Below are 12,994 nucleotides of genomic sequence, written 5' to 3' on the forward strand. Positions count from 1 at the left end.
GAATGAACGGAACGGAATGAACGGAAAGAACGGAATGAACGGAACGGAACGGAACGAACGGAAAGAACGGAATGAACGGAACGGAACGATTTTGTATAAAGGATCGGAACGGAACGGCCTACATAAAGAACGGAACTTTTTTACTAGGTTCGGACCGGAACGGCCAACACTAATACAAACAATGGGAAATAATTCAAATTGCGAGTAAATTCAATAATTCAATTCGATACCGAAACGAAACGTAGCCACATCCGGTATCGTATACTGAATCCTGATCCTGATACCCATACCAGTCCTTGGACTTATCCTAAATTAATACTGATCACGAAACCTTAGCTTGTCCTGGAACGGATACTAATCCCAAACCAGTAAAGGAACTGTTCACTGCCCACATACCTGACCTGCCTTGGAACTGAACCTCAACCCTTACCGATCCTGGAACTAATGTTAAACTCATAATGGTACTGCAATTGAGACAGGATTAAAGCTGAAATTGTTCCGGAATATGTTCCAGTAACTCTGAATTCTGGATCCAGTACCTGATTGTGAATAAGAATAAGAATTTTGCTTAATTTGTATAAAAATGGAATTTTGGCAGTTTAATGCTGTTGAAATATATCCTTATCGATCCCACTCAAGGTAAATATTTATTGAAAATCAAGGAAAATATTTATCTAAAATATGATAATATGTTTTTATTCAATTCTGTTTATTAATATGTTAAGTTGTCATTTTAGTTACTTTCCGTCCTGGTGTCAACTTAGCACTGATCCTTTTAAGGTTAATTGTCTGCCTAAACTCTATGTCAATCATATATTTGTCAAAATCATCCAGTGTCTAAATAACGATAACGTTATCGCCCAAGTTGATGCCCAACCATAGAAATGAACCTGTCTGTGAATGCATATCGATATGTTTTCCTAAATGTTTGCAGCTTTATTGAAACCTCTACATAAATAAGCAATACAATCTCTTGTTCGTGTTTTGGATGATGAAAATAATTACATTTTCTTTGAAGAACGATACTCCAATATTTGGTGAATAATGTTCAGTAAATTGATAAATTCTCCTAATGAAAGTATAGCATGCCATGACAGAATTTTTTTTTTACATATCTTCTAATATCCATCTCCTAACTGACCTTTCCTCTTAGCTTCATTCACATGTTAGCTTTCACACACGTTTAAAAAAGTCGTGCCAATGTGTTCCCGCTTCAATGCGCACCCGATGGAGACGGAACCACAGGAATTACACTTCAATTAATTTCCCACGGGACGGTCTGTCTCCCCACATCAAACCCCAGCATGTGGAGTTTGATGTACGGTCGGTGTGTGGGTGCCGAATCAAAATTAACGTGTAACGAGCAGCGAGCACCGAGTGTCCGAACATCCGCTCGCATGTCGAGCTGTTGATCTGTGCTGCTCTGTCTCGTGTATGTGTGAGTGTGTGTGTGTGTGTGTAATCTAGAACCGAACTGTTGACCATGCGTAACGGACAACCTTCATCTACGAGCTTAAGGGTTTCCGGTTTTCGAGGGTGTGCATAAATCGACAACTCACACACACATACACACCAACGAAGAAAAAAACACCTCCTCCGGAACCGAGAGATTAGACATCATAAAGGGAGACGATTTGTGTTTTGGAAGTGGTTTGTGACCGGCCGACCAAACGAACCGATTGGCAGACAAATTGAACCGGAACGGTACCTTCTTCCGGTTGTTCCCAGCTCCCAGCGATATCTGAAGGGAATGGGAGGGAGAAGAGCCAAATGCACCGGAAGGAAGGAACACGGTCGGGTATCTCAATTTCCTGCGCGCTCAATTGTCGACCCGTTCCGATCACATGCGTGCCAATATTGTCGATTGTTGTGGTCGGTGGATTTATGGTCGGCATTTAAGCTGTCCCATAAATCATGCGACACGGAACGAAACCGATCCGATGCCGTAGTGCAAAACGGCTGCGTTAAGTGCGATAGCAGGCAGGATGGGATTTTTTATTCCCTAGGCTGGTTATTTTCCTGGAAAAAAGTCCGTTTTTTTGGCGCTAGAAACCGAGGCCAATTGAAATCGGGTGGGAATTGAACGGCGAGGAACACATAGCTCAACAGATACAGGTCTAATCTTGTATGCAAATGCTCGACCCGGTTGCTGCTGATTCGTATTTTCCACTTCAATCCGCTGTGAATGAAGTTGTCGCAAAGACATCAGCAGCGCACATCGCAGGGCAGACAGGTCAGTAGGCAATAGGAAGTGAAGAGAGAGAGAAAGCGTGGGCAAAAAAACGACAAACTCACCCAATTTGCCCCGACCTTAAGCGGGTGCCATATATCACATTAATATAAATTTATTGCCGTTAATGTATGCCATTTGTGTGAACCCTTTTTTGAGTGTTTGCATTGTTTCTGAAGGAAAGTTTGCGCGAACGAAACGGCAAACATTGATCGAGCAGACCTATTACAGTGTCGAAAGGGTATAGATTCCTGTCTGGAATGTCCTTATAGGCATAATTGGTTTGTAAAAGTCTGTTTACAGATATAGAATAAGTCACTTGATTTTATAGAATTCCTAAGACTAATCAACGTGCAACGATATCGAAAGAAAGAAACGATCTTACTCTCAAAAGCACGTTTTCATTGTGTTGCACGATCATGCGAAATAAAATATCTTTAATCTCTAATCTAATAATCTCTCACAATATATTTTATTTGACGTGCTAGTTGTGTAAAAATCTTAATTTTGTAGACAGTTTAAAAATAATAAAAATATTAATTGATAGTTTTTTAATGGGAAATGAAGGTTCAGTAGGCAAGCAAAGCCAATTCGTTAACTAGATCAGGTGAAAGAGGACTGGTTAGAGATCGGGAGTTTACATGAATCAGAAACTGTAGTCAAGGTGTGAAAGTCACAGCAATTAAAAATATGCTTGCAGCGATATTTTGATTATGGAACGAATTCACACAAAATTGGAAAACATTCATTATCTCGACTTGCCGACGATAAGTCGACTTTTCTTGAAGTAATCAAATAAAACTTAAATAGTAAACTATAAATCTAAGAAAGCTTACATATAACATTACATATTAAATGAAAGGAACATTATGCAAGACTGCATCAGAACGCTTCTTGCATGTTATTATCGATCTTTTTGGTGGCACTTTTTGTCAACAACAACCTTTTTTCAAATATTCGACCGTTAGAACCTCTTAGTGTAATTAAAAGTTCCACACATAGATGTCGCTGTTGTAATTAACATTGATCAACTGTGGCACATGATGAACTGTGGTTTCTACCAGTGTGGCCAGATTATTTTGGCGGTTTTCGGTAGGCGCATCAAAATTTTATCGGTAGTTTTCGGTAGGTTAAAACTCGAAACTTAACTCGAGTTGAAAGAAGTGAAAGCGAAAGAAGTGTTACGCGTGATTGGGGGGGGGGGGGGACTAATGCGCAAAATTAAAGTTCCATTTCAAAAGAATATGCATCCTTTACTTAGGATATGGATTAGATTTGGTTCAGCGGTTACACAAATGAAGGTCTTTCTGAAGTGTTGATCTGAAAATGTAACTAGGAATTCTAAACCAAAGAATAACTAAGATGCTTATTCTTTTTTCTCAGTGGTGGCAAGTTCTTTTTCTTGAGGCTCCACGCGACCGCTTAGGGCCACTGCAGTGCTCCATTGGATACGATTTTATCGTACGTGCTGTAATTTGATTTTCGCTGGATTATTAAGATTGATTTGATTGTTTGGCTGAGTTTCATCGTTCAATGATTACAAAAAATTGAAAATTTTTCCTTCAAACATAATTTTATATACATCGGTATTTCTGGTCACTTTGCCCACAGGACAAGGCGAGCTTTTGGCGGCCACCGTCGCAAAACCGTCGCAAAACGTCAAAACCGGCGTCGCCAGCGAGCGAAACTCGCAACGATTTCGAGGCGCTGGCGACGGTCGTTTTTGACGTTTTGCGACGGTTGTTGACCTTTCGAGCGAGCTTTTGCCCTGCGGGCCAGTGTGACCAGATTATATTGGCAGATTTCGGCAGGAGCACTGTTCAGAACGCAACAATTTAAATTTAATCAATTATTTTAATGATTATCCTGCTAGCAAAGAGAATGAAAAAGTGTGCGACTTTCAGACGAGGGGCATGTAGAAGCAGGGGGAGACGGTTGGAAAAACACGAAAAAAAAACGGTTGGAAAAACGCAGAGCTGCGAGCGTGTTTTGGTTTCCACACAGTTTTTGCACTCACACAATTACACATGTGTGAATGTGTGCGTTCACTTTCAGCCTGCGCGCTCAGTTTGGTTTTCTCGCAGCGGCATGGTGGTATCGGTGTCTCGCTCGCACTAGTGCAGCTTATTCGGGAAGAAACGGAAAGGAAGGGGTATGAGGAAAATACAATGAAACAGCGCGAGCGAGCGTTTTTTCAGTGAGAGCGCCTCGTGTACTTTAAAGGCATGCAAGAGAGCGCCGGTCTGGTGGTACAGTCATCAAATCGAACGACTTAACAACATGCCCGTCGTGGGTTCAAGCCCCGAATAGACCGACCCCCCATAGGTAGGACTGACTATCCTGCTATGGTACCAATAAGTCACTGAAAGCCAAGCCCACTTCACTAGTGGGTACAGGCAGGCCTTGACCGGCAGCGACTGTTGTGCCAAATGAAGAAGAAGAATGTGCAAGAGAGCGCATTCTCCCTGTGGTAGCGCTCCATCCGCCATTCATTAATTATCAGCCCAAAACAACGGACTTCGGATCCGATCTTGGGCCGGACCCCCACCGTGTGTTTCTACCCAAGCGCCACAGATTAAGCTTAAACAACTGGAAAATTGAATATCCATAGAAAAAAAATGAAAGCTCCACAGCTTCATTGGTTTGATCAATAGATGGCGTATTAAAACTGATTATTATATTGCTATCCTTTTCTTGCAATGTGTTTCGGCAAGTTTCATCTTATCATGACCTATATAGTCTTTTAACTTTCTGAGCAAAAATCTATATGAATGTTCGTGTGGTCAGATACGTGGGTATCAACACCAACGACCATTACTCAAATCTCACTTGCTTCAGTACTGGTGGTTTCGGTTGGAGTTTAGTATTTAAACAATCGTATCGCCGTTCTAATTCTAGCGATGCATAACTTCAATGCGAAACCATACAACAGTACAGAGGAAATGAGAAAGCTCTCCTCCAAGCGATGAAGCTCAACTGGTTGGGGTATCCCACCAACAGAGAGCGCCACCAGCTTTTTCGCTATTTTTAGAATGTATGAGTCGTTTGCCGTCTGCTAAACGAAGTCTTTCTATATTCCGTTTAGGTAGAGAACTTGAGTCGTTTAGAAGCCGTTTAGTGGCCGTTTAGTGGATTTGTGGCACTTGGGAAGTTTCATCTTATCATGACCTATATAGTCTTTAAACTTTCTGAGCAAAAATCTATATGAATGGTCGTGTGGTCAGATACGTGGGTATCAACACCAATGACCATTACTCAAATCTCACATGCTTCAGTACTGGTGGTTTCGGTTGGAGTTTAGTATTTAAACATACGATTGTTTATTGCCGTTCTAATTCTAGCGATGCATAACTTCAATGCGAAACCATAAAACAGTACAGAGGAAATGAGAAAGCTCTCCTCCAAGCGATGAAGCTCAACTGGTTGGGGTATCCCACCAACAGAGAGCGCCACCAGCTTTTTCGCTATTTTTAGAATGCATGAGTCGTTTGCCGTCTGCTAAACGAAGTCTTTCTATATTCCGTTTAGGTAGAGAACTTGAGTCGTTTAGAAGCCGTTTAGTGGCCGTTTAGTGGATTTGTGGCACTTGGGTACCTTCCCCTCGCCTGAAAATTTCATTCTCTTTGTCTGTCGGGTAAGCTTTAACTGCCGACAGCGAGAATCAAATTCAAATTTAAATGACTTTCTTTGGCGAGAAATTTTCGGAATCCACGCAAATGAAATTTTCTACTTATTATGAACATTAAATTTTTACGGATAAAAAGTGCCAGGCAAACAATGCATCAGCGCGTTAAGTAACAAATGTGGTTAACAATCCTTGAAATATCATTCCAAGCGCCACAGATTAAGCTTAAACGACTGAAAAATCAAATATCTGTGATTTTCGGTAGGATAAATTGAAAATCGGTAGTTTTAGGGCGGTCATCTGTGAATCGGTAGGCATATAAAAAATCGGTAGGAATACAGATAAATCGGTATTTCTGGTCACTCTGAATCCAAACAACAACAAACCATTCAATTGTGAATCAACAAACTGATAACACCGGACATTGCTATCATTGCCGAAAAGCAGCACATAAAAATAGTAAAATAACACGAAGACCACCGCTTATCTCGACATCCAATTCGACCATTTTGCACGGCAATTGTTCTAGTTGTTTCACAGCGAGCGGGTCTTTGTTTTGTTGTTTTAAACCGGCCAAATCATGACCAAGGATAGGAAAACATCTTTCCTCACCGAAGAGCTGCCACGAAAAATTCTTCACTACTGCCCAGAACTTGATGGCGAGGGTAAGATTTCCGATGTTCAACTATCAACGCCAGATCATTTGGATGGTTTTATGTCGACGATTCACAAGCTTTCGTTTAGGTACGAAAGCAACGATGGAACGTAAGTGATATGAATTCATCTTAAAAAAGGGAAAACAAGCATTATTCAAACATAGTTTTGTTATTCCAGTGTCGTGCAAACGTTGAAACTAATGGTGAAGGTGATGAAGGGTAGCGACGAGTTCCGGGAATCGTCCATGGGCAAAACACAATTCACCAATGAAATCTACATCTACACGAAGGTGCTGCCCGTGTTCCAAGAACTCCTAACCGAAACCGGCCTAGCGGGAGACTGGTGTCCGAGGGTGTACTACGGTGAGGCGGGTCACTTTCCAACCTACAGCGACCAGTACGAAACCATCCTCGTGTTGGAGAATATCTCTCCGCTGGGCTACAAAGCGGGACCCCGGCTGGATCTGGAGGAGGAACATCTGCGCTTAATGGCACGTCATATAGCATCGTTTCACGCGTGCACCTACGCCATGCGTCTCCGCAACGATGCCCGATTGTCCTCCCTAATCGAAGGCATTGCTCCGCTGGACTTTGTGTCAGGAGATAAAACGTTCACCAGCTACGATGTGCTGCTAAAGCTGGGCGCAAACAGGCTGTACAAGTATCTGGACGATCATCCCGAGCAGCTGGATAGTGAAGCGTTCAAGCGGGACATGAACAATCTACGCCAGCGGTACGGTACAACGCCAATCAGTCTGATGCAGGATTTACTTCGTAAGGATGAGACATTCTCGGTCATACTGCACGGTGACTACAACCGCAACAATGTGCTGTTCCGTACGGATGGCGCTGGCAAGCCGGTCGAGCTAAAGATGTTCGACTTTCAGGAAAATCGCTACGCAACGCCCGTTATCGATCTGACGTTTTATATGTACATGAGCATGACGGAGGAGATGCGCAACCGGTGCTGGGATGCGGTCGTACTGGAATATCATACCGCACTGCTGGAAAGTCTGGCCGCAATTTTAAAAGTACCACAAGAGGATGGTCTACTGGATCCGTATCGGCTCGAGCCTTTTTTGGAACATTTCAAGCGTCATGCCATGTACGGGGTGATTGTGACGTTACACTTTCTACCCTGGATGATGTGCCCGGAGGAGGAGTGCGAACAGTTGGCGCACCATTTCGCGCGAGACGTACACTCGAAAGAGCTGGCCCACTGGACGCTGGTGTGCGGTGGAGAGGAGGTAGACAAAAGGCTGGTGGGAGTGTTGCGACATGCCAGCAGCAAGGGATATTTTGAGATCGTGAAGGGGTAGATCACGCTTGCAGAATGATTTACTTTTTTCAATAATTTGTTTAATCAATTTATACAGCAACGTCAGCTAAAATGCTTTTTTTTTATATCACGTCATAATTTTTATATTTTATAATTTTTATATCACGTCAAAGTGCATTTATTTCAAAACAGTCAATAAATCTAGTAATCATACCATTACATAGGGGTAATCATCAAAGTAGTCGTGGTTTTGTAAACCTTCAACTTAAACAATAAACAAATTTCCCGTGCAACGATAAGGATGTTCTAAATTTATCAAGTGAAAATTAAAAAAAATTGTAAACAGAAAACATACAATAACAAATGGTATAAAATTATAAACAAATGCAACGCAAATGCTGCTGTATAATTAATAACAATTCTTAACGCAGCCAAGACGCAACCGTGAAACGATGAGCATCCACCTCGGACAGGCCGGTGTGCAGATGGGTGAAGCAATCTGGACCCAGTACGGCCTGGAGCACGGCATTGGGATGGATGGCCAACGGATGGCAGAGATGGCGGACGGATGCGACACACAGTTCCACGCGTGTCCTGCATTTTATTCCGAGAACGGTGAAGGGCGCTACGTCCCGCGGGCCGTCTTTATCGACACGGAACCGATGGTGATTGGTGGGTTAAACGCATTCTTGCTCTTACCATTTTATGCAATTTCTTTCTCTCTGTCCCAACAGACCAACTGCAAGCGGCTGATATCGGTGAACTGTTTAACCCGGACTATCTCGTCCGCGGTAAGGAAGATGCGGCCAACAACTATGCCCGCGGATACTACAGCCTATCCCACCGCACGCTTGTCGGAGCAACCGAAGCCATTCGGCAAATGGCAGAGGACGCGGACAACTTACAGGGCATGCTGCTGTACCACTCGTTTGGAGGAGGCACAGGATCCGGTGTGACGGCACATCTGCTGCAGCAGCTTGAGGAAGAGTTCCCGCGGAAGACTCGCCTCTCGTTTTCCGTCTATCCTTCCCCATACCTGTGCACGAGCGTCGTCGAACCGTACAACACCGTGCTGATGACGCACCGCAGCATGAACAGCATGGAGTGTTCGTTTATGATGGACAACCAAGCGATCTTCAGCATTTGCAGTTCCAGGTGGACGGATTTAGGATTCTTCTAAAGGAAATAAGTTTAAATTTTGAATGAAACTTCCCATCCGCTTCCATTCTAGGCTTTCCATCGAACGGCCCAGCTATGCGAACCTTAATCAGCTGATCGGTCAGGTTGTTTCCGGTGTGACGGCCTCGCTTCGCTTCGGGGGCGATCTCAACGTAGACATGAGCGAGTTCCAGACCAATCTCGTCCCTTACCCGAGGCTACACTTTCCACTGATTTCTTTCGCACCCATCATTACCTGTGAAAATGTTAACCATGAAAGTGAGTCTTGCGTAGCAGGGTTTCCACCGTCAGCCGTGTAATGAATGTGCTTCTCACCCAATCCAGACTATGATATCGGCGCAATGACGAAGCAGCTGTTCGAACCCGCCTGCCAGATGGTCCGGTGCGGGTCGCCCGGACGGGGCAAATACATGGCCTGCTGCCTGCTCTACCGAGGGCACATACTTCCGAAAGACATTAACGAAGCCATTGCAAGTATCAAGGCCACGCGCAGTGTGCGGTTCGTCGATTGGTGTCCCACCGGGTTCAAGGTTAGCATTGCACACGCAGTGAGGAGCAGGAGCTAGTAATGTGGAAGTTTCGCTTTTTTGTTTTCGCCTGCAGATTGGCATTAACGCAATGCCTCCGAAAATGGCCCCCAATGGCGATCTAGCGCCGGTCCGACGGTGCGTAACGATGCTCGCCTCCACTACCGCCATCTCGGACGCGTGGAGCAACATCGACGAAAAGTTCGACATCATGTACCGGAAGCGTGCGTTCGTGCACTGGTTCGTCGGGGAGGGCATGGAGATGCAGGAGTTTAGTGAGGCTCGCGAAAATCTCGCCTGCCTCGAGATGGACTATCGGGAGGCAGGTTCGTCTGGTTGCGTCCGGCAGTAGTTTATCGATTGAGCTGCAGCTGAAAGGCTTCATCTAATCGTTTGATTTTTTCCTTTTAATTTCTCTCTTTTCGCAGATAGTGGAGTGTCCAGTGACGTGTCTGAATTTTAGCAAATCAACCAAATCAAACTATTTCGTTTCGGAAAAGATAAAAATGACAACAAACACACACACACACGCGTGCACGGTTTTCGGCAACTATATTCACTAAGTAAGATATATGTACTAATATTTGCGTTTAGAGGGCGTGTTTGGGCGTTCTGACGCGCACGCATTTAATCGTTTCGCATGATTAATGGTGGTATTAGTTATAAGATGCAAATGGCGGTTGTTTTTTGTTTTCTTTTTCTTTCTTTTTTTTGAGGAGGACTACGAATCCTCTACCAATAATTTGCGACCATTATTCATTCAACCGCTCCGGTCGGCTTTCTAATTGTTGCAGCTTCTACGCATGTTAGCCAATGGCGGCATCCAGTACCGGTCCACGGTGCAGAAGTTTCGCAACGTTTTTCGCTCAAAGGTAGCCTCCTTATTTGCCTCCTTGCCTTCGGAGCAAGTGACGCATGGCGCGCATCAACCTGAATGATTAAAACTAAAAAACCAATAGAACACATGCTGTTTGTGCCTAGCTCCTCAGCTCGGTAGCCTGCCTAATGATCACAATACGCAACTAGACGATCAAAGCGGCTTGGTTATTGCGCTCGTGCAACGAAAGCCTAAACGCTCAACGCTAGACAATGGCTCCCTCTAGGAGAAGACTGGCTAATGCGCGTAAATTAGCATTTTCCGATGCAGTTTTTTGTGTATTCTTTTCCTACCTGTTAAAGGTCTTCAATTTTGCATTTTTAACGATTTCATTTGTTTTTTGTTTTGTTTTTTTTATTAGCTTCATCTACTTCTGTTGGCATATTTAGTTTATATTGGCTTGTTAATCAATGTGTTCTGTTTGTTTGCAATCTTTTTTTTTTATACCTTTTTCCACATTCATTCTTTTCCGTTTGCTTCCTTTTTCACTTTCAACACAGTAAAAGAATACTTAGAAAGACTTACACGCTCTAGCCCCCCCCCCCCCCCCCTTTCCAAGCTTCGTTTTGCTGTCTTTGTTATGTGTGGTTAAATGTTGGCCACTCTTGGCTTCCTCTCCGCCACCTTCTCGCCATCGTATTTGGTTCAGGGTAAAAAGAGACAAAATATAGGTATATAGGCTTTTTGTATATACTTTTTTGTGTATAGTTTTAATGAGTTGTTCTCGTACTTTGTTGCTTCTCTGCTGAAGACTTTTCTTTCAATTATGATTATGAAAACGGTGCTGCTCCATCGCTCTACTTGCTACATGTATATATGTGTTACGAGTTAATTATACGTTGCTTCATTCCACTTGTTCAGCCGTCTTCTCCACCAGAGCTGGCTAATTTTTAAATAGTTGTGTGTGAGTGTATACACCTGCTGTATATCAATAAGGAGTTTGTAAGGGGTTTGTGTGTATATATATAGGCTCTCTAGAAATCATACAAATCGATCGATACCCTATCGAATATATCTCGCTATCAAATAGAAGCAGCAATGGTAGTGGCAGCAGTAGTGCCCTCATACAAAATCTGAATTCGCTCAGCTTCGCCGAGAAGTTTGGGAGCGAAATGATGCTCGAAGTGACTCCCATTCGGCTGTCCGGTCCTGAGCGCCCTTCCGGCAAGACAATGTTTGTTTTGGTGGAAATTGTGCAACAAGAGCAACCAATTTGATGATGGTGCACACGTACCCTCGGTCTGTAGAAAAGCAACAGTCAGAGAGTTTGTTTGGGAGCCGATTCGTTAAAAACGCTTTTAGTGTTCAGTGTTTGAGGTTACAAAGGTTTCGTTTTGGTTTTGTTTTGTTTTTTATTTTGCCTATTCTGTGGCTCTACATTTAGATAAAAATATTTTCCACGAGCTAACAGTACGTGCTTGTTCATGCGCTAAATGTTGCTATACTTGAATACATCGTTCACTACGCTAGATATATGCAAGGAAGTAGATATCGTCTGACGTTGGTTTTGTTTATGTTTTTTTCTTTAAATGGTGGTTTTGTTTCTGGTTTCTTGTATGTTGCAAATTCGAACGTTCAGCGAAATTGGATATCATTTTCCACCTATCATCGGGATACACATACTCTCTCTCTCTCTCTCTCTCTCTCTCTCTCTCTCTCTCTCTGTTTTCTCTTTTTCTCTCTAAACCACTTACTGCGAAACGGTCGCAGTAGAGAAACATCATCGAACAAATTGGTAAGCTTTGCCGGGGAGGTGGGGGAAACAAAACCTGCGCCCTTACTGTTCCTCCGCTTCGTCCGGCACTTCCTCGTCGAATTCCGGCCCGTTGTTACCCGACCGGCACAGATCGTTCTATTTCTTGATCGGGGGCAGCTGTTCGTTGATCGTGACGCTGAGCCGCCGGATGTTGGGCTTGTCGTAGTCCTCCATGGACATGCCACGGGACAGGCGCCGTGCGCCCGTCGATCCTTCGGTCGAGCCGCTGGAGCTGGTCGAGAACGCACGGTTCCGGTCGACACCGGGCATAGCAACCGACGTCAGCAGGCCCTGGCCCTTGCAGAACAGCAGAATGGACTGGGCCACCTTGGCGGGCTGCAATTAGTAATAGTGTGAATATGAGATATAACTTTTTCAATTCGTTAACCTGTTCGCAGTGCGGACAGTGGTTTGCACTTACAGCGTCCGCCAACACGTCACCAGCACGTTCCACCTTCAGCAGCGTAACCTTCTCCTTGTTCAAATCCTTGTACAGCTTCTCGACAACGCTGGCGTACGGGCTCATGATGCCGGTAATCAGCAGACAATCGACCTTGCAATTCTTCAGGGGCAAATCTTTGCGCCTGCATATGAAAAGCAAAAGATAAGCGTGTACCCGTGCATCACAATCACCCCGAACGGAACTGCTCCGTCGCTTCCGCTTGTACTTACGACATAAATGCTTTGACGTATTGCTTTAGATTTTTGCTGTTCAGCGAACTGTGCAGACGGCTCTGGAACTCGGACACAATCTTCTCCTTGTCCGGGTTGTCGCCCACCAGTTGCTGCATTGCCGTGATGAGTTTCAGGTTTTCAATCGAACGTGAACGGAAGGAGAGTCAGAAAAAAAGAGTAATTAAAGAAA

The 12,994-nt window shown here is 44.0% G+C and overlaps 3 protein-coding genes across 11 annotated transcripts in view; 2 read left to right on the top strand and 1 right to left on the bottom strand.

Annotated features, from left to right (window-relative positions):
* Positions 1–6,232: 6,232 nt before the first annotated feature.
* Positions 6,233–8,089, top strand: LOC120952886 (uncharacterized). The gene is made up of 2 exons (XM_040372440.2): positions 6,233–6,620; positions 6,690–8,089. Exons 1-2 carry the CDS (start codon positions 6,436–6,438, stop codon positions 7,828–7,830), a joined length of 1,326 nt encoding a protein of 441 aa, XP_040228374.2. The 5' UTR covers positions 6,233–6,435; the 3' UTR covers positions 7,831–8,089.
* Positions 8,049–10,897, top strand: LOC120952884 (tubulin alpha-3 chain-like). Its single transcript, XM_040372439.2, has 7 exons — positions 8,049–8,156; positions 8,222–8,462; positions 8,525–8,945; positions 9,022–9,227; positions 9,294–9,499; positions 9,573–9,822; positions 9,925–10,897. The coding sequence occupies exons 1-7, from the start codon at positions 8,154–8,156 to the stop codon at positions 9,957–9,959; spliced, it is 1,362 nt and encodes a 453-aa protein (XP_040228373.2). The 5' UTR covers positions 8,049–8,153; the 3' UTR covers positions 9,960–10,897.
* LOC120952887 (uncharacterized protein ZK1073.1) overlaps positions 10,032–12,994 on the bottom strand; it is a 42,093-nt gene continuing 39,130 nt past the window's right edge. For all 9 annotated transcript variants that reach the window (XM_040372443.2, XM_040372446.2, XM_049605160.1 and 6 more), the window contains 3 exons: positions 12,802–12,914; positions 12,551–12,713; positions 10,032–12,465 (listed from right to left, as the gene is read on the bottom strand). In XM_040372443.2, the coding sequence (XP_040228377.1) occupies positions 12,226–12,465; positions 12,551–12,713; positions 12,802–12,914 (516 nt within the window). In that variant the 3' untranslated portion in view covers positions 10,032–12,225. The remainder of the gene's footprint in view (positions 12,466–12,550; positions 12,714–12,801; positions 12,915–12,994) is intronic.

This window comes from Anopheles coluzzii, chromosome 2 (genome assembly GCF_943734685.1).
Source record: "Anopheles coluzzii chromosome 2, AcolN3, whole genome shotgun sequence".
Taxonomy (NCBI): domain Eukaryota; kingdom Metazoa; phylum Arthropoda; class Insecta; order Diptera; family Culicidae; genus Anopheles; species Anopheles coluzzii.

Coding starts and splice junctions, on each gene's coding strand:
- LOC120952886 (XM_040372440.2), top strand. CDS start 6,436: ATGACCAAGGATAGGAAAACATCTTTCCTCACCGAAGAGCTGCCACGA. Junction 6,621..6,689: donor TACGAAAGCAACGATGGAAC/GTAAGTGATATG, acceptor TTGTTATTCCAG/TGTCGTGCAAACGTTGAAAC.
- LOC120952884 (XM_040372439.2), top strand. Junction 9,500..9,572: donor GGTGTCCCACCGGGTTCAAG/GTTAGCATTGCA, acceptor TTTCGCCTGCAG/ATTGGCATTAACGCAATGCC. Junction 9,823..9,924: donor GATGGACTATCGGGAGGCAG/GTTCGTCTGGTT, acceptor CTCTTTTCGCAG/ATAGTGGAGTGTCCAGTGAC.